Below are 21,276 nucleotides of genomic sequence, written 5' to 3'. Positions count from 1 at the left end.
TGCTGATTCCTTTTACTTTTTTTTTTCCTCACATCTGTCTGTAATTTTTTTATTTATCATTTCTCTAGGACATTTTTTCCTGTGAGAAACCCAAATGTGAAAGGTAGCCCTTTCAGATCTCATTTGGTGTTTTAGGCAAGGAACATTTCCTAAAAATATTTAGAGTGGGATTTTACTAGCTGGTAGTTACTACCAGGCATAAATAAGTATACTACCAGGCAGGATGGGTCTGCACACTACACATCATCTGTTATCTCCTTTGAGTGAGTAAGCAGGTATGAGTTTGAAGTGCAGGTGTGAACTAATTTAAGGGTGAGCCTTCCTGCTGCAGACCTGTGAAGTCTCATGCACCAAGTGTACAAAGCTCTTTTTTTTGGCTATTTTACCCTTAGGAGCAGATCTGGCCTGGGTATAGAGAGGGTTACTAGCCTCAGTTGTGGTCCCTGGTTCTCTGGTTGAACTCAGCATCTCTCTCCCAATGAGGGGCTGCCCAGTGGGATTTACACTGGCTCTCAGCCCCACAGGTTACAGCCTGACCTATTAATATAAACCTATGTCAATTTTAGTTGATGCTATGCCAGCAGACATGGGCAGTCGTTTACATTATTCTGCTGAATAATAATTGCTATTTGCAATATTTTGGTTGTGATGGGGTCAGCAGTAGGACATCAACTTTTAATTGATCTCCTCATTATAACCTTAAACTCATGTACTTCCTCCGGTTTAGCTTCAATTTTCATTTCCATCTTAGAACTACTCCTTTCACTTCTTACAGGATAGTTGCTTTGTATTTTGAAGATAAATCTGTCTACTACTAGTAGAGCTAATTTCTGTCAGCTCATGCTTACCAATAATATTTCCTTGGTTTCTATGAGACCTCAACCTAACACTTCTTTACTATTTTTTTTTACATTTACTTTTGACAAGTGTTAAACATACTAGTTCCTCTCCTCCTCTCCCCAAAGTATAAGAGCACCTTACCCAAATGTAACATACAGTATATTGATTTTCCTCATCTTCACAAGACAGAAAAGTTAAGCATTTTGGTCTTGGTTTATCAATTCACATTTGCATTCATGAAGAAAAGGCTTTCCTTCTCTCCTGTATTTCTAGTCTAGCCCTTCATTTTATTTGGCAGCCTACTGGCGGTGTCCTAAACCTGCTTGAGACACAGGATTCCCAAGTGAGAAGCTGGTCATACACAGTTCAGTTTGCTTTGGTTCCCACTAACTTCACTGGCAAAACTTTTGGTATTCAGAGGTTTATTTATGGCTAGCTTTATTCCCTTTTTCCTTTCCTGTAGATTTTTTTTTAGTGCAGAAATTTTCGTCTCTCCAGTGGCTCATCAGTTTCACTGGACTCCACTTGTTTGCTGTTTCTTGTCAAGGCTCTGGCAGGATAAATAAAGTCTGAGAGGGGAGACAGGGGAAACTGAGATTTGTTTTCTGTTTATTTACTTTGATTTCATCGAAGAGCAACATCAGAGCACCCCACAGAGTTTGCCAGAATAGAAGTGGTGTAAAAGGAGAAGAATCAGACCCCTGGATCTATGCTAATGCTGGGCAGACAGTGCTGATGGTAGATAGGGATTTCCCCTTTGGTTGTGAAGTTGGGGCAGCTCATTGCTCATTCTCCCGAACTTCCTGTGGGAGATCTCACAAAATGATGGGGGTTTTTTTCTGATCAATTTTTAGTTCTAGCAGTAATCTTTGAGTGAAATGTTTAATTCACCTCCACTTAAATGTTGATTAAAAAGCATTATTTCAATGCACGCAGAAAAAACTACTGAAAAATCCGAACTTGGCTATTAAATGACATGATCTCATTTAATTCCCCCAAATAACTGTCCACATCCCCTAAAAGAGTATGGCAAAGCTTTATTCTATTAAAGATTATTCTTTCAGCAGTAAGATGATTCAGTGTGATTTTCTTCTGGCCATACAAGCTGTGATAGCAAGACAGAGCTCTCCTGTCAGCAGCGTGCCCAGTGTCAGAGCAATCCCTGTCCTGCAGGAAGGTATGCAACCTCCTTGGGGTTGATTGTTTTTTTTACCTTTTTTTTTACTCTTGGCAGACGTCCTTGAGCATTTGAAACGGATGTGAGAGAGTTTTTAGTGCTCATGCAAAACAACCAACTAAACATAACAGATTACATCAACTCAGGCTTTTCAATTCCTGGATGGCAGCAGAGTGCTAATCCAACCTTCATCCTGGATTTCATAAACTGAAACAAGGGAGGCTGGCAGGAGCAGCGCTGCCGGATTGAGGAAGCTGACGACGGTGCAACATGTGGGCAACACACTTTATAAAGCTCATAAACTTGTAGGCTGATGTGTGCAGCTACCACTTTGGATTCTGTACCGCCGCTTCCCTCGGCAAGAAGCACCAGCAGGCTGAGCACTGAGACCTGCTCTCTGGGATGGAGCATTTACTCCTGCAAGACATGAAGGGCTTCCTGTTGCTCACCCTCCTCCTGATGCCCGTGCACGCTGGAGCTGCCTGGAGTGCTAAATACGCAGTGGACTGCCCCGATCCCTGTGACAGTAACGCGTGCAAGAGCACCGCGCGCTGTAAGCGGACGGTGCTGGATGACTGTGGCTGCTGCAGAGTGTGTGCAGCTGCTCTGGGGGAGACTTGCTACCGTACTGTCTCGGGTATGGATGGTGTCAAGTGTGGTCCTGGGCTGAAGTGCCAGTTTTACACTGAGGAGGATGACTTTGGTGATGAATTTGGTATCTGCAAAGGTAATGATATTCTCTTTGTATGTACCCACTGTGGCAATTTGACAGCAGCATACATGCAGAATCTGCCTCTTGTTTGAAAGGTCTAAAATGGGATTTTTCCAGCCCATCCCTTAGCCAAGAAAAAAGGGAAAAAACACCTGCTGTCATTAGAAGACATTATATGTAGTGGGGCAGGTTTATTAGCGTGACAATATTGTTTACGTCTGTGGACATGTGTGAGGAAATACAGACAGGGTGTGCCTGGAGACGAGATTTTTGACTGGGGCTTGAGAGACTCAGGCACTAGTCCTGTTCTTTCTGTTGATCTGGTGTGTGGCTTTCTATAAACTATAAAGGCTTTAGTCTTGTAAGTCCAACCTTGTTGTAGGGTCGCTGTTGCAGCTGCACACTACTGGGGGTGATGCTCCCTCTGGCATTGCTGGCTGCCTGCCCAGGGACCAGATGCTCACTCTGGGATCTGGGGGATGGAGAAAGCAGCACTGCCTGAGTGCCTGGAGACTTTGTCCTGTTTAATTTAGTCCTGCTTTTGAGGTGCTCAGTCATCCTAGCGATGTGGTCAAGGGAGGCAAACAGAAACCCTCCTGCCTGAAAGATGGCAATAACAGAACAGAAGCTGACTGTGAGATGAGCAGCCAGGCACTCTTTCAGTTTATTCCAGGTATGTTGCATGCTGATTTCTTTAGTCAGAGGCTATGATCACATTTTTCATTTAGGAGCTATTCTCACTCCATTTAAACAGGGGAATCCTTAAAAGATGACAAGGTATTATATTCGTAAGAAGTAGGGTGAATAAAAAAAAAATAAACTATTTGAAAAAAGAGAATTTGCAAAGCATGAATGCAGTTGATTTTGCTGAGTTTGTGTACCACTTCAGCAAATAGATACAGATAAGCCTCAGAATAACTTCCTTAAAGGTGGGAACATCTTGGCAGTTAAATATCAGGAGTATTAATAGACTAAGTTAAAGTAATGACTTTGTACCTGGTGCTGCAACAATCACTTAGGCTGATACACATACAGCACACAGTTATTTACTTTATTTAAAATATTTAAAATAAACTCATTTGTATGGTTGAGTGTGAAACCCAAAATAGTACTTTATTGCAAAAGAGTAGAACTTACACATAAAGATTGTATCTTTGCTGCACTCACCTGGAAAGTATTTTGCTGAGATAATTGACTGATCTTCAGTTTATTAAAAATTACCTCAATGCAAGATACTGCCTGTAATTCCATTAACAATTCTTTAGAATTGGTGTGTACTTTTCACTTTCCTCATAGGAGTTTCTTTGCAATAGCATTCTTGGAGTGGGAAAAAAGAAATATTATGGGACTTGAGATCTGAATCCCCATAGCTGAAACTTGGATGGTCTGTAGAAAAGGAGAAGTAGAATGTTTGGGGTTTTTTCCCAACCAGTCAGTGGAAAAACTATCATTTATTTCAATAAAGCCTTATCTTGACTTAAAATTGTAGATTGGTGTTAAAAGTTTCTATTCCCCATGTATTTATTTCCACTAAATATTATAGATTTAATTTTTAGTTCTTTTTATTTTTTCATCTCAGTTCTGAGACAGTACAATCTCTCTCTGGGGCCAGTTACTGTTATTTTACATATCCATTTGCAGCTCTGATACCAGGTCACTAACTCATTTTAATAACTTCCATGTTTGCAACAACTGACAGATGCAGGATGGTTAAATTCTCTCTGGCATCCTGTTACCAATTTACATTAAAGTTCTGGAAAAAATCATCTGAACTCTCTGTTCTTCAATTTCTTATTTTTAAAATGGGCAGTATATATTCCAGAACATTATTTTGGAATACTTTCATTACTAGAAGAGTGCATCATACTCTTATCAATAGCAATGTCATTATGGCTGGAACCAAAATACTTTTTGGTGCCCTTGCTTCCATTAAACCACTGAGAGCTATCTACAATTTATTTAGCAGCAGGATCCTGTTGAACTAAAACCTTCTAAAAGAAAAATTTACTCAGATCTCAGTTTCATGAAATCTGAAGAGCTGCATCAGTGCCAGGATTATTCCACACAGAGCCAAGTGCTTTGGGCTCAGGCCTGTTTCTGTGCTGTTGTGCACAGCTTTGTTTCCCACCTCTCCAGGCTGAGCACCTGCAGCAGGCAGATTGATGCTCCATGTAGTGTGTGCTCTTTGCTTGTCTCCCAGGAAGGATGTGCACACAAGAACAGTTTTACTTGGGCGGGATTTTGTTTTTGTTTTATGTGGACAAGCAGCAGGTCCAAGAGTGTCCTTCTTGGGAAGGGGAGTGTGCTGAGGCCTTGCTGGAGTGGCTCACTGTGCAGTCCACTTCAGGGAACTGGTTGGTTTTCTAGGGTTTTTCATTTATAAGAACACACCCATTTGATACACAGAGAATTGTAAAATGTTGGCTACACTGCAGTGCATTAGCTTGATTTTCACATTTCCTAGGCTGTATGGAAAAGTAAAAGTTTGCATTCATTCAAGAGGAGACTGGACAAACTGAAAAGAATAATTTAATGTGGGGTGTTATACACACAGAAACTATGTCTGGATCAGGAAGTCCGATAGCTGAAAAGCACATAATTTGTGTATACTATGGTCACCTTTCTTAAGTATTTGTGGAGGCCTGGGCTAGGTGGTTCCTTGGTCCAGCCCTGAATAGTCATTCATCTGCTGTTAGGAGGTGAATCAGAAATTCTCCAGACCTTGCCATTTAAGGGGACCATGTACCTTGGGTTGGCAAGGACAGTCTGAACATAAAGGCCTTTCTCCTGGGATATCTCAAACCTCTCCTAGGAATGACCAGCTGTTTGTGTGTTTGGAAAGGACCTGTTAGACATGGATTTTCCCAGTCTCTATCTTTTCAGCAATGGTTTTGGCAAGGTATCCTGTTCAATAGCGAGGCAGAGGAAGACAGGAGTTGTTGCCCCTAGTTTAAACCCTCTGGGAAGTTATGTGACCCAGCATGTAATGTGTGCCAGCTATGGGATAGGGAAAATCTCCTCTACCTGACTTAATTTTCTTTGGAAAACATTTGTTCCCACCCTAGGAGCTGCTTTGTAGTGCTCCTCCACAAGCTTGCTCAGCAGATATGAGGTCTGAATTGGGGCATTCTGTGACTAGATGCAGCATACCAGGGATCTTAGTGCCAGGGTCTTAGTGCCAGAGATCCCTTCAGGGCATACTCAGTCTTTAGGCTGCAGATGCAGTGAGCTGACTGCCACAGGAAGGCAGAACTTAGCTGTCTGAGAAAGTGTTGGGTGGGAGGCAATCCCCCAGTAGCATCTCCAGGTGGAGGGCAAGTTTGCTGGATAGCTCCTCAGGGTCAGGCTGCATCCTCCACCCAGACTGCTGATCCTGGCCTCAGCAGCCCTGCACCAGTATCAGATTGCAACTCCAAATCTCAACAGTCATGAAAGTCAGATAATATCATAGTGAACCACATTGTGAAGTCAGGAAATTCCTGGAGTCATCTTCCTTTCTAAATTCAGTGCTAGTCCTTTAACTAAATCTTCTATAATTGTATACTTATATATCCATATTGCCTTTAACTAAGGCAATTTAATGTAAGAATGCATTTAAATCTAAGGGTGTTTCAGAGAAGGATTACCAGTAGCACATTGTAAATAAGTTGCAGGAAATGAAATTATGTATGTAGAGTTCATCAAGGTTTGTTAATACTGGAAAATACTAATTTAAAACTAGTCAGCACGCTGAAATCCTGTAGCCAAGGTCTATTTGACTTTCACTCAAAGGTTTTCCCCTTTCAAGCTGACTAGCTATTAAGACACCATCTGAGTTGGATCACTGAGAGCTGCTTTGCTATATTTTTTTATTTACAGAGTGTCCTTATGGTAGCTATGGAATGGAATGCAGGAAAACTTGCAACTGTCCCTCTGGCATCTGTGACAGAGTAACAGGGAAGTGTTTGAAGTTCCCCTTTTTTCAACTATCTGCTTCCAAGCCTCCAAACAGACGAAAAATATCTTCACACACAGGTAAGACAATGTGGGATAGTTGATTTTAGCAGAAAACACCTTGCACATGATCTACTACCACTCTGTAGATGTGTGAGTGGTGGGTACTTTGGTGGAGCTGTGCAAACCATTAACAACACAAGGTAGGTTTATTTTTCTTTTTGGCAGCTTCCTCAACATGTGGCAAGGAATTGGGTGAGCTGCGACACATGGTAGAAAACACTTTGAAATACTTTGGATCTGTTGCATGTGCTAGCAGTACATCACTTGTGCAGTGGAAGGTTGGGTTAGGGTTTGCATCAGTCCAGGATTTCACTACATTGCATTTACTACTGTTAGCTAATACATAGTAAAAACAGATGGAATTTTTTTTCCCCACAAGGACGGAGTTTTATATGTTTTCAGTTGTCGGTGAACAGTTTTGTTAAATGTTTTATTGTGGTCACTTGTCACAGTATCTCCAGAATAAGTTATTTCCTTTACACTTTTGACTGAAGTTTGTAATAGATCTGTCCAGAATTAAAATAAAAATAAAAAATAAAAAAAAGGAGTTTGACGAGCTGAAGTGTTTTTGATGCACCAAGGAAAAATCAATGAAGTTTTTAGAGGTGGAATTAAAAATTTTCCCCTTTTTTCCCACCTGAAAATACTGAGGCATGTTTGACTGAATGATGTTTACTCTAAATATAAACACAAACAAACAAAAAAAGTGTAGAAGTCAAAAAAGAAAAAAATAAATCCAGAGATTTATTCCTAGGCCTACTGGGATCTTTTTAAGGGTTTCTCCTAAAGGTCTTTGGATTTCATTTCTTTTCCAATTGGAATTTGAGTGCAGTTTTTAATTTCCTTCTGTTATATTAAACTGTATGGAGGTTGCTGTCTTGATACAAGATCTGTATTTCTCCCATTCTCTACTTAGAGGAACTTAGATTGAAGCAAACTTCTGCAGCTTATGCTTTTATCACACTTAAGATAATCTCCAAAAAAACCTCCTACAAGATTGATCAGCCCTGATATTTTTGCATTTTTCTACATGATTGTGGTGTCTGCCTTTCCTTGTTCTATTTATATCTGAGGGTGCTAAAATAATGAAGGTGCTTGTATTTTTCTGTATACAGCCAATATTCCAAACCTTACCTGACAGCCTATTTACACCAGTTCCTCCTCCCCTTTTCCCCACTCACCTTTGGTTCCAAACTTCCTGCTTCCTCAATATTTAACTGCTTGGCTAACCCCAGCCAGGATGAGATATTCACTGCATGGAAACAAACAGTGTTTTTTTTTCCTTGCAAGTTTCCCAATGACTTCTGTCCTCAGAGGTCTGTCACTGTCAGCAGACCAGGGACACTATGAATAGTACTCCATGGGGTGGTCACACAGGGTTCCATTTAAAGGCGGTCTTCAGAAGTAGCTACAGTGCCTAAGTGATCGTCAGCGAATTAAAACAGCTGTAAATGACTCTGTGTTTTAAATAGACAAGTTTCTGACCCATATGTTTTATAAAGACCACTATGCCTACAGAGACACCAGAAAACTTAAAGGTGTCAGAGCATGGTCCTGTGTATTGCAAATTTGACTCCTTTCACGGTCAAACAGTAGGGCAGGGGACAGAACACTTTGTCCCAAGCCAGCTAGCTGTGCCACACAACTTCAGTTACAGCTCAGGAATCAGCCTCAGCCAGGGACGGTTTCCAGTTGACAAACTGAACATCTTTTACCTATTTTTGGAGAGTAAGAGAGTTCAGCGGCATGCACCAGGGTATTCCATGCCAACTGGCCTTCGTCAGAGAATAGCTGCAGGGGAGTTTAATTTACTGAGGATGTGTTGCTTGGTCCCATGTCACACTGGAGTGAGTGTTACAGTCAGAACTGGAAACTGAAGTCAGATAATCAGCCTTATGCTTAAACAATTAGAAAACAGATATGACTTATGCCTTAATTTGGTAGAAATTTTGCAACTAGGTAATTGGGAGTAATTCAGTGAGTTGTCTGCAAACATGTCAGTTAAGGATTTTTCAAAATACTCCTAAAACTAGGGACATGCTGCAGGACAATATTGTAAAGCTCTCACATTAATGAAATCTACCTTTATTTTTGTGGGTTTTTTTTTCAGACAATGACATGGCATCAGGGGATGGAAATTCTGTAAAAGAGGAATTCGTTAAAGAGAAAGTTATTCGGTCTCCAGTAATGAAATGGCTAAATCCTCGCTGATATTGACTTACACTTGTAAGACTTTCAAGTGAATGCATTTCTCACAGATTATTGAATATGCAACAACACACTTTAAGAACAAAGTAGATCTATAATGTATAAATATGTAATCTCTGAAGCTCAAATGTGACCTGTTTTTAATGAGGACAATGTTTACTTAAAAATAGACTGTACAGTGTATATGACTTTTGATATTTGTTCTGATAAGTATCTGAACAGAGAAATGTATTGTGGCTTTTTGAATGTATGATAATACTGAGAACCCAACATGATCATTTAAATAATGTCAGAGGCTGACTCTTGCCGACCTGAGGCTGGAAAAGCTCTCACTGAATGAAGGAGATACTTTGGTTGCGTGGTAATATTGATGTGGAACCACCACAAAAGAAACACACATAAACAACACCTCAGATAGAAGGAACACTCCTGTTCCATAACAATAGTAACAACAAAAGCATAACAGTGTAAATTAAATAAACCAACATTGGTTGTTAACAATTTTCTAGTTTTTGGAAATTTGGTGACAATTCATCAGAGATGAATACGCCTTTCTTCAGAGAGAAAACACCCAGCATTTCAGTTTATACATTGTGAATAACTTAGGCAAGACACTGCAGACATATATTGTATTTAGTTGCATTTCTAAAGTAAAATTTTGTACAGAGAAACAGCAGATTGGTAAATTCTACCAATTTGTAGAAGGGGATCTGAAACAAAAGAAGCTGCTTATCATTATTTAAATATATATGTTTCTATAAACCAGCTAGTTGGTGTCATTAAGGCATTATCTGCATTTCTTCAGGAAGAGTGGTAAGAGGCCAGCAAAGGGCCCTTCATGCTTTCCATCATCACTGCTGGCTATGGCCCAGATGTGACTCACAGGGAGTTTATTGGATCCAAGGAAGACCTGGACCCTCAGCAAATGATAGTGTAACCACAGACTACAGTATTTCGGTACCCAGTCCTTTGTTTCTCGATTGTATGAGCAAGCAGTCCCATTTCAGCCAGGAGAAAAGCTTGTATGTGTCAGAGTGTTGCAGGAATGGGCAGTCCCTCATTCAGTCTAAGCTGGATGATATATGTGTAAGTCAAAAATCACCACTGAGAAGGGCTTGCTAACATGTCTGAAAACAACCACATCCATAGATAGTGAAAATTGACCTTGCTGTGTCAGAGTGAATCTGGATGCCATGAGTTTAGGAACAGCCTTGTAACACAGAACACTCTCATTGGAAGTGTGGCTTGATTTTAACATTCCTTTGAAATCAACCTGCACTTTGACAATGACTGCAGTGAAAGAAGGAACACACAGTACAGCAGCCAGAGTTTAGTTCAGGATCTGAAAGCATACTTTAAAAACTATGAACAACAGAAACTCTTATGCCCTTAAAGAGATCCAAAGTCAACATCTGTGAAAGCAAGATACTTTCACCTGGGAAAGCAGACATGAATCATGCTGATCTGCAACAAGAAGATGTCGACAGAAGAAGACATCCAAATGTCAGGATGAAAGTTCAGGTTCTCTTGCCATGAGAATTGGAAATATACAAACATGAATCTCAAATTAGGATAATACCACATTTTAACCTGTATTGAATGTTAGGGTCTGAGAGGAAATAATGTTTTCTTGGGCTATTTACTAGCAAGTGAATTGATTCTAATCTACTGATATCAAAAGTATTTTTTTCTTGATTTCAGTGAGAGCAGGATCTAACCCATCATCTTCCAGCAGACTGATGAGAAATATTTAAAGAATGTAGTAAATACTGCATACATTATTAATATTTTGCAACACTGTCATAAATGACACTACGAGTTCTTGAATGTAAATCTAATAAGTCAGTTGGTTTTAAAGAGTGTAATATTATTATTGTCCAATAAAAAAAAAACAACAACTGAAAGCATCACTGTCTATTGTGTCTATCTATTAACAACAGAGTAAGTCCTCTGGTTATCACCAGCCATAGTGCATGCAGATTAGGTATGATTTTGCTCTCAAATCCACAGAAACAGTTTCACAATGTCGGCATCTATTTCAGCAAATTTCTGGGTTTGTTCATGATCGCAAAAAATGGGTGATGTCCCACATACAGAAAGATTCGTGTCCACACCATTCCAACCACCTTCATCTTCAAAATAAGGTGGCTGGATCCTAGCTGCCTTCTTGGAACAGCCACTCTTTGGCCAATCCCAGTGCAGAAAGGATTTAAAAGTTGTCTTTTCTTGTTGGCTTGGCTGGCACCATGCCAGGGACTATTTAGCTCTGGAGCAGAGCCTGCGACTCCTTGATACTCTTTCATTTATCATAAAGGAGTAACCTGTGAATCCACAACTGGCAGGTCAGGAGAAAGGAGGAGTTAGAGAGGCATGCCTTGTAAACAGTTTTGGATGATTTTTGCTCTTTTTCATCAAATTCATAAAGTGCTATTGCATCTCTTCAACTGCTCCAGTGATGGCTTGTTGCACACAGAATAGATTTCAGGATGAAATTACAGTATCTCATCCTTTTATTTTATCTTTTATGCATTGAAATATTTATCTGTTGCTACCAGTGACAATGGGACTACACCAGGATGGGAAATAATGCAAATGATAATAGAACCATAGAATAGTGAAATTGTTTAGGTTGGAAAAGACCTTTTAAATCTGCTAACCTCACACTGCCAAATCCATTGCTACTCCTGAAGTAAAGGCTGTGAGATGGTTCATCACAGAACATGGTCCTGACATCCAGCATTTGTTTTCAGTGGGGTCATATATTACTTCCAGTATGAATGTGTTTGGCAAATAGGCCTCATCCCTGGAAGGTAGCTGTTACTTTCACAGTCACTGAACTGTAAGCTATGTAATATATACAATGACTCTCATTTTTTATCTAATGTGTCATGACACTAATAAGAACTCTGCTTTAATGCAGTTTGTATTACAGTCTGTATTATCGGGTGTTGCAGACACCGCTACAGTTCAAAAAATATATAATCAAATGTTTTAGAGCAATGTCTGAAATACACAGAATAGAGAAGCCTGAAATATATTAAGATGTATTTCACCCACAATTCAAATAATCGGTAAGAAATATATTTCCAATATAGATCAACTTTTAATGAAAAACAGCCTTATCAACATCAACTGGGAGAAACATCTAATATATGATTTCATTATATAAAACATTTACACTTGTATTGTGAGAATTATCACTGCCTAATCACTATAGTGTGATTAACAATATGAATTTGCTGCTCTGACCCGTTAGGACACAGATATTAGAGCAAACACATTGAAGTACATATTTTTAATTAAAATATATTTATTATCACCCCTGTACATGCTTGCTATCTATTTGAATGAACTGTCAGGTCACAGCAGCACTTTGAAAATATTTCCTGACACCTGGAAAATTAGTAAATATTTCCTGTTCTTGTTGTGTCTGCCAAAAATAGGAATTTCAAAAATTGGACAGTTAACTTCACAGACATCAGGATCTTCACTTTGGCCCGCCTTAATGTGGTTTTCACTAGGGTTTGTGAGTGTCCAGAGAAACTGGGGCTGACAAACTGGTGTGTTCAGCCTTCTTTTCTCTTCCAAAAGTGGCACCATCTACCTTCTGGGTGGCCTGACAACACACACAGCTCAACTACTTGGCTTAATTATTTCAGGGCGGGTGAGTTTTGTGATAAAAAGGTGTTAAAATAGCAAGACATCCAAATGCTGAAGTATTCTTTCCCTGCCCCTTTGCAGCAGCTGCCAGTGACCCCTGTACATGTGCTGAGTGCCTCAGCCATGGGTGGCTGGGTGGCACTCATGCCTGGAGATCCTGACTTTTCTGCCGGGATCCAGCCACAGTCCTGGCAGCCCCATGACCCCTGAGCTGCCTTCCCGGTCCCACGAAATACTCTGTGTAAACAAAGAAACTTGTGCTTGGATGAAGAAAAAGACAGAGATTTCCTTAACTTTATTAGTACATGCTGTTCCTAATCCTCCCCGATCCTCTTCCATTCTCTGTGCTTTCAAAGTGATTGCACCTCAGATTTATGTGCTTGCCCCCTTCCTACTCTTGGAAGGTATCAAGTAAAAAACTCAACTGAAATTAAGGGCAACAGTTGATTATGTATGAGCTTATCTTCACTGTTCTAAGGAGAAACAGACTAATTTTTCAAAAAATGACATAATTGATGCAGTTTTTCTGCTCTGCAACACCGAGTCTAACTTAACTGTTTTTTTGATAAACTGGAACAACTGAAGTCCTATGAACATTACTTGAGAATATCTTTCTTTCACACAAGAGAAACATCTATTTTTGAAGAACAAATAATGGCTTGGAATGCCATTGAATTCCAAACACAATATTAGTATGTTCCTGAAAAAAAAGGTACAATGCTGGGGGAGAATGCACCAGAGCCCTTGCAGCTGTGTCACACTTTCCTGTTTGTTATTTTTAGTTTTCCATTCCTACTCTTTATTTTGGGCTTTGCTTTGCTTCCTATGTAGTTTCCCCTTAACTCCTGTATTGCTCTGTCTTACATATTTCAGGCATTTGGCTGCTCTCCTTTTTTTTTTCCTCCTTTTTTTTTTTTTCTTTTTTTTTTTTTTTTTCCTTTTTTTTTTCTTTTTCTTTTTTTTTTTTTTTTCTTCAAAGGAAACACAAGCAATGCTGTCCAGTTTCAGGAAGTCATGTTTCTCTTGGCAGGGACTGAGTACTTGGTTTTCTAAAAGCATTTAGGAAATTTACATTGCTAGTTTTCAGGTTTTAACACACTCAGGCTTCATAAGCATAAAAGAGCAGTACACAAAGGAAGCTCAAGCCTGTTCTGTGGGCAAGTATGTCCTGATCTTTCCACCTGGGAAGCCATCTCTACCCAGTCTCACCTTAACTTCCCAGCTGGGTATTTAATTAAAAAAGGAACATAAATAGCCTCTGGGGAAACAATGTATTATAAAGAAATTTTGTGCCTTCCCCCCCCCCCCCCCACTTTGTTAAAATATTGAAGTATTTGTAATCTTGTAGAGCTAAGTAACTTACCTACAGATCAGAGGATGTTTTCACCTGTTAAAGATGTACCACAAATTTTGTGTAATGACTGAATGCTTTGCTAGTAGTCTAGGACCTATCTGCAAAAAATTAGTTAGAAACCTCACCTGATGTTTGAAAACATACAAAGATTTTTGTGGAAATTTTTTGTTTACCCACAAGGAACTCTACAGGGGAATGCACTTCCTTGCATGTATGCACTCAGAGACTCAGAAATCAGCAGCCATGCACTAAGAGATAGTGTTAAAAACCCAAACTAAATCCTTTAGCACCTTGAAACAGATTTCATGACTTCTTGTGACTTGGCTCCCAACTGAGGCTGTGAGCTTGGGACTGGCAGTATTGACATTGTCCAATAGAAAGAACAAAACCAAACACAGTGAACAGCAAAGCATCAGTTTCCCTTCCCTAATTCTGTCACTTCTCTACACAGTCTCTTCAAACTGCTGAAATTTGGCTGTGGCCACGTCAAGCAACAACCTTTGGCTTCCTCTGGCCAGTATAAGGGCTGGCACTGCCATCCACAGCACTTTACCACCACCACAACTGGCTTAAAGCAACCAATAAAGCAGTGTTTGATGAAAACTATGCACAAATGCCCTGGGCATTAATTAGGTTAATAAGGTTGGCATAAATTATCTTAAATAATTTTCAAGGCTTTACCAATCATTACCAGGATACCAGCTACCCACCAAAGATGCTCTGTCAGTCCCTTCCACGACTGAGCAGTGGAGAGAAAATACAACAAAAGGCTCATGAGTAAAGGACAGGGAGAGATCTCTTACTGAATGCTGTCATAGGGAAACCAGATTTGATATAGGGAAATTATTAGAATTTGCTACCAATAAAAAAATTAGAACAGGAAAATGAAATATAAAACAAATTAAAAAAAAAAACCCACCTTGTCCCCACCTCTCTCTCCTTCCTGGGTACTGCCTCCTCTCTGCAGCAGTGCAGGAACACAAGGAGTGGAGGGTATGCTCAGTCCATCACACATAGTTCCTGCCACTGCTTAAGGAGAGGAGTCCTTTCCCTGCTCTGGTATAGGGTCCCTCCCATGGGAGACAGATCTCCATGAACGTCTTCAGCCTGAGTCCTTCCCATGGGCTACAGTTCCCCAGGAACTACTCCAGTGTGGGTCCCCTTCCACAGCATGCAATCCTTCAGGCACAACCTGCTCCAGTGAGGGTTAGCTGCAGGGTCACAAGTCCTACCAGGAAACCTGCTCCAGCAAGGACTCCTCTCTCCATGGATGGGCAGGTCCCTGCCAGGACCCTGCTCCAGCACAGGCTACTTACAGGGTCACAGCCCCCTCTTAGGCTCCAGCATGGGTCTCCTCCAGGGGCTGCAGGGAGATCTCTGCATCCCCAGGACCTCCATGGGCTACAGGGGCCCAGCTGCCTCACCATGTCTGCACCATGGGCTGCAGAGGAACCTCAGATCTGGTGCCTGGAACATCTCCTGTCTCTCCTTCTGCAATGATCTTGGTGTTTGCAGGGTTGTTCCTCTCACCTATTTTCACTCTGCTCTTTGTGACAATTACATCTGAACAATAAATTTTTTTCCTTCTTAATTAAGTTGTCTTTTCAATATGTTAGTGAGGTGTTATTAACTTCTCTGATGTGTTCAGCCTTGGCCACTGGTGGGTCCAATCTGTGCCCAGCTGGCATTGACTCTGTTGGACACTGGGGAAGCTTCTGTCACCTTCTCACAGAAGCCACTCTTATGGTCTCCCTACTCTACCAAAACCTGGCCACACACAAGAAATACAGCAACATGGACTATACCTCGGTCCAGATCTCTCCCTGGTCCTGAAGGTGTTCAAGTCTGTAGCTTTGCTTTGTCTTGGATGGGTAGCTAAGTAGAAAATCACTGTGTGCTGGCTCTTTTCTATTGATCTCTAGGATGGACACATAAAAAGTAGAAGAAGGTGAGATCAGCCTCGGCTGATGATTCCAGTGTGCAAATACTGGGACACCTGGAACTTGATGATTTAACATAGGAGGTATGTGGTAGCTGATTTCAACCCTTGAGTGATAAGATAGAGTCATCATCCAGTGCTGCAGTTAGAACATAACGTAAGGAGCTAGAAAAGCCATATTGGTTCAGACTGAAAATTCTTCTAGCCCAATATGTTCTTCATAATGACCCTTAGCTCTCTAGCAGTCATCAAACTGACAGATTTTTTCTCAGGACTTCCTTGGCATCTGGCAGCTCTTTCCAGTGACCAAGTCTATAATAACAATAAGACTGTTCTGTACTTCTAACCATGCCAGCAGCAGAGATAGTTGTGCTGTGCTGAAAGACTCGTCTGTGAACAGAGTTGTTGGGCAGACCCCAGTTTATAGTCATCTGAACTTGTTGTCCACCTGCAGTTTTCAGTTTCCTTTAGTCTGAAATAAGATTAATTCTTTGAAACTCATGGTTTTCTATTATATCAAGCAGTTTTAAAAGAAGTGTCATCCAACTTTTAGTCGTGGGCCCACAGAGTTCATTGTCTGACTTAAGCCAAGTGAGCCCTCCAGCTGTTCACAGCATATTAACAAATTCAGCTGTGGAGTTTGCATCTTCTCTTTACATAGAATCATAGAATGGTTTGGGCTGAAGGGAACCTCAATGACAGTTCCAACTCCCCTGCAATGGGCAGGGGCACCTTACAGTAGACCACGTTGCTCAGGACCCCATCCAACCTGGCCTTGAATACTTCCAGCAATGGGGCATTCACAGTTTCTCAGAGCAACTTGTCCCTGTGTCTAACCACTGACACAGTAAAAATTTCTTCCTAATATCCAATCTAAACCTACTTTGTTTCAGTTTAAAGCAGCTCACCTTTGTCCCGTCACTACATGCCCTTTAAAAAGCCAGTCTCCATCTTTCTTGTAGTTTTTCCTTCAGCTACTGGAAGGCTTTCATGCTCCCTTCATGTACTGAAAGGAGTTGTCATCATTGCCATGTGCTTGGGCAGACCTCAGTCAGGCAGTACCCACCCAGCTCCAACCCCAGTTCCCTGGATGCCTTCACAGGGTGGTAGGTATGAAACAGCTCTTTCGAATCACTTACATTTAAACAAATTTTAAAAAAACTTTTTTCCTGTTTCTTAGGCTCTTAACTTTGCAGTAGCCTCAGTAATGGAAGAAGGAGATCAGACTTAAATGTGTGTTGGAAGATTGCATTTCAGGGGCAGGCTGCACTGCTGCAACCACACGTGACATGGCAGTGGCTGGAATTAGCAGGAGAGGAGAGGCCGAAGACCTTATTTCTCCAATTAAGCCTGAGCCTATAATCAGCTCACCGGCCATAAACTGTCCTCTTTTAACGAACACTGGATAAGATTTCTTTCTAATTGCCGAAAATAACTCTCTTTGCTGAGTGATGTGAATTACCTTGGTCCACGAGTAAGTTTCTGCCTGTTCCATGTGCTTTTATGCTGCAAAAGACTGATCTATAAAAGGTCTAGAATTGCTCATTTCTTTATTTACGTTTTTCAGCATTTGAATGGAGAAACCAGTTCTTATCTCTGTGACATTTTCCCCCTTGTTATATTGAGACAAAGAGAAGATGAAGAACTAAAGAGCAGTGAAGAAAGGTGAGAACCATAGTATGTCATATTCAGGGACTGGTTTGTTTACCAGGACATGAAGTATTTCTGTATTATATGTGGAACTTGGAGAAAAAAAATGGATACAATACATAATATTGTACATAATCTAAACCAACATTTTACTTTTATGTGGTATCTGCCATTTTCTTTTTCTGTTTGGGTTTGTAGAGCCCAAAAACCTGTGAGCCAATCCTGCTTCCAATGAAGCAAATAGTAAAGAATTCTGTGATTGGGAAAAAAAAAAAAGGAGGCATAGCATGCCTGCATATGAAATTGTTCAGGAAAGTATGAAACTTCATATGGTGTTTAGTATCAGAACAGGAGTCACTGCAAGAAAAACAAACATAAAACCAGGGTTAAGCATTTAATGGACAGAAATGCCATTGCATTCATCTGTATTTATTTGTGTTTATTAGTTGGATATTCTTTACTTTCCTGCATGCATGTGAAAACCCTTACTGAACTTTCTCAAATTTTCATGCATCTCTGCTCTCTGGAATGCTTTGGATTTGCAGCCAGGTCTTTGTTGTGAGTAAGGAGTAAGGTCTGACCATTATCTTGTGCAGGGAAAAGAGCTGGCGTTCTTTTTAATGAATCAAAATATGTATTCTCTATTTAAAAAACACAATATATCCTCACTCCCTGTAAACAATCTGACCTTCAGGTGGAATGCAGCCAGAGGAGCTATAAATAGCACCCTTAGTAAGAGAGAAGACAGAAGCATTGAGAATTCAGCTGGCAGTCCTCACATAGAGAAATAGCAGAGGAGCAACCTGTAGATTTTGTGCTCTGAAAAGTTCAGGATACAATGTCTATAGGAACTTAGCTGAATTCTGTGCTAGGCAGGTAGGAATATTTTTCTCCTGTAAACAACAACCTTCAGGTATCCTGTGGTTTGATATGAAGAGGAATGTCAATTAGCTTGATTTCTTGTTGCTATAATTTGGTATGAGAAAACCTGATTATGATGCAGAGTGCGTATTTTTTCTGTATCCTAGACCCTAACAATTTTAATGAAGAAACTTTGAGCATGAGACTGCTACAATTTATTTACTCATCAGAGATCTGCAAGTTTGTTAAACAGTCATGAATGGTTTCTTCATCTCTGTACAGATGTTTTCTTCCAGCAGGCGTGTGTATCTTTGCAACCATTTGTCCAGAAAGACTCATGTGAAAATATTTTCATTCACACAGGGATTTTGAGAACCAGCACTTTTTCACACAAGTATGTTTGTATGTAAGACAGATGGTACACATATATTATACTGGCTGACTGTCATCTTCAACTAAATTTAATTAATTTCTCATGGAATATAAATTAAATCATAGGAAGATCCTCTCCATAGCCCCCACCCACATATCTCTCTGAACCTGTTGGGACTGTAGAAGCATAGAACTCCAGAAGGACAGATAACGCCAGTATCAGTTCCTGTTATAGTTCTCAGACATGCTGTAAAAAACACTGTATGTCTTAGGTTTTATTTTATTTCCCAAACTCATTTCAGTGGCATTTAAGTGTGGAAGTCCTGCTTCCCCCCTCAAAACCAGGTCTTCTTCTCTTACAATGCAAACAACATCCTCCACATCAGAATGAAACTAAATAGACAGACCATTAAAGCTCTGTAAAAGCACCAGCTGCCCGGACACATACCAGGACAGCAAAACTATTTACCCCAGGAGCCTTTCAGAGGATTCAGGTCAATTCCATTGTATATGGAGTTGACTCACGTAATTTTGAGACCTCATTGTCCCTTTCCCTCTCTGCTTCCCTCCTTTTGTTTCATGCCATTGTTTCTAGGTAGACATTAAAATGCTCTGCGACAAAGACCATGTCTTCCTGTGAGCTTACACAAAGCAAAGTACAAAGAAGTCCCAGTACTGTGTGGGACTGTGCAACCCCACACTGCTTTGGGAAAACCACACACATATAGTGCCAGGCAGCTAAGCAGGCACATGTGCAAAAACCTCGACTTCAAATGCTGGCTATGGTTAACATGCACAGTGGTGTATCATACCTGTGACTCACAACATCAGTTCAGTATCCCTGATATTCCCTCTATGACTTTAAGGCTTAAGCTACACAGAAGGGGAATCAGACAAGAGGTATAACTTCATGTGTGGATAACATGCAGGTCACCCAGAGAAGCTGTGGATGCTGCACCCCTGGAAGTGTCCAAAACGAGGTTGTATGGGGCTTTGAAATACATCATCCTCAGGCTGCATTCAAAGAAAACCATTCTGTGATTCTATGACATGCGATATAACACTGCTGTCTCTATTAAAGTAGCTCTTTGAGCTCCTATTTAGTGTTCTCTTCTTGAGTCTTGCTTGGCTAAAGCAGATTCAGCCTCACTTCTATGCTAATTGTTTTCTTCCTGACTGCATTTTTTTTCTAATTCTTATTATAATAAGTTCTTCTATATTTTTTTTATCATCACAGATGTTTTTCCAGGCTGCAGTTAAAAGTTATTTCTCAAATAAAACATGTTTCATTCTCCTACAGCTGTGTAAGACAAAAATTACTTCTCATTCAAAAACCTGTTACCTACTTACTCCTTTTCCCAAACAACAGGTTTAAATAATTTTCTTTAATTATAATATTTACTTCTTTATACTATTTCTGTCCAGTTCTTCTTGGAAGGGTAAGTTTCCTTGCATGATCTGGAACACGCAAGAAAGAAAACAGAAAAACACAGAAGAAATATTGAACCAATGTTGAGAGCTGTGAAGCTTTTAGCACTATAGTGCAATGACAATGTTCTATACTTGTGAATAAAAAAAAAGTCATATTTATTCCTTGTATAATGATCACATCCTTATCTCTAAAGCACATTTCCCTTTCCTGTTTAAAAAGGAAGAAAGTGAGACCCAGTGTACTGGTGTAATGTAGCCAGCCAGGGTTACCCACCAGACAGGGAGAGGTGGAAACAGGTTCAGGTCTCCTGCTAATCCTTGAGGTACTGAAAATCATTTGTCACTCTACAATCTAAGATCATGCCTTAGGATTTTCCCCATGAGGATGATTGTTCTGTTTCTGAAATGCCTCCCCCATAAGTGCTTAGAGGAGGGCAAGTGTGATTTCATACATGGGGTGTAAAGACTGCAAGAATGAATCCCTTGACTATAGTGCCAAGTTTCCAAGCAGCTGCTTAAAATGTCTTCAGAATTTTTCCTTGCCATCATGCCTTCATGAAAGGTAAATATTTTCTTTCTGATCTGTACACTTAGCACTTTTGTAATAGATGTACTATATAAAATTCGTGTATTAAATTTGTGTGTGTAAAATTATACATTGGAATTGAAAATCCCCGGATTCCTGGAAACGGTCTGAGGGCGTCTCCAAAAATTCCAAAGTCTTTTTTCAGCTTGGAGGTGCCACCTCGACATTTGCAGAAGAGATAACGTGGAAACGGCTCATTAATCACAGGCGGAACACATCTTCGCAGCCAGTCAAGGATCTGATATCAATCTTGGTGGAGGTTAACAGATGATTGCATCAAGCCTCCCAACAGAAAATTCAGAGACTCTTCTTTTGGACTTTCATACAACTCTTCAGGAAGTTCTTTCAAAAACATCCCTCAGGGGGTGTAGGACATTTCAGCGATTGTATTGTTTGCATGATGTCATGTTTTTTGGGCGAATCCGCATTCTCTGCGGCAGTCGTGCTTTAGCCTCAGGGCAGAAAAACGGTATAAAACACCTACTCTGAG

General features: G+C 40.4%; 1 protein-coding gene across 1 annotated transcript; it reads left to right on the top strand.

Moving 5' to 3' along the window:
• The first annotated feature begins 2,277 nt into the window (after positions 1 to 2,277).
• ESM1 (endothelial cell specific molecule 1) lies at positions 2,278 to 10,826 on the top strand. Its single transcript, XM_066182352.1, has 3 exons — positions 2,278 to 2,744; positions 6,588 to 6,743; positions 8,836 to 10,826. Exons 1-3 carry the CDS (start codon positions 2,420 to 2,422, stop codon positions 8,934 to 8,936), a joined length of 582 nt encoding a protein of 193 aa, XP_066038449.1. The 5' UTR covers positions 2,278 to 2,419; the 3' UTR covers positions 8,937 to 10,826.
• Positions 10,827 to 21,276: the final 10,450 nt, after the last annotated feature.

This window comes from Chamaea fasciata, unplaced genomic scaffold (assembly GCF_029207755.1).
Source record: "Chamaea fasciata isolate MVZ Bird 193981 ecotype frontalis unplaced genomic scaffold, bChaFas1.0.hap1 SCAF_4, whole genome shotgun sequence".
Lineage (NCBI taxonomy): Eukaryota > Metazoa > Chordata > Aves > Passeriformes > Sylviidae > Chamaea > Chamaea fasciata.
Note: the sequence above shows the minus strand (reverse complement) of the source record. Positions and strands in the feature narration are given on the sequence as shown.

Excerpts from the sequence above, each read along its gene's own strand:
- ESM1 (XM_066182352.1), top strand. The coding sequence starts at position 2,420 with ATGGAGCATTTACTCCTGCAAGACATGAAGGGCTTCCTGTTGCTCACC. Across the intron at positions 2,745-6,587 it reads TGAATTTGGTATCTGCAAAG|AGTGTCCTTATGGTAGCTAT; the intron begins GTAATGATATTC and ends TTTTATTTACAG. Across the intron at positions 6,744-8,835 it reads AAAAATATCTTCACACACAG|ACAATGACATGGCATCAGGG; the intron begins GTAAGACAATGT and ends TTTTTTTTTCAG.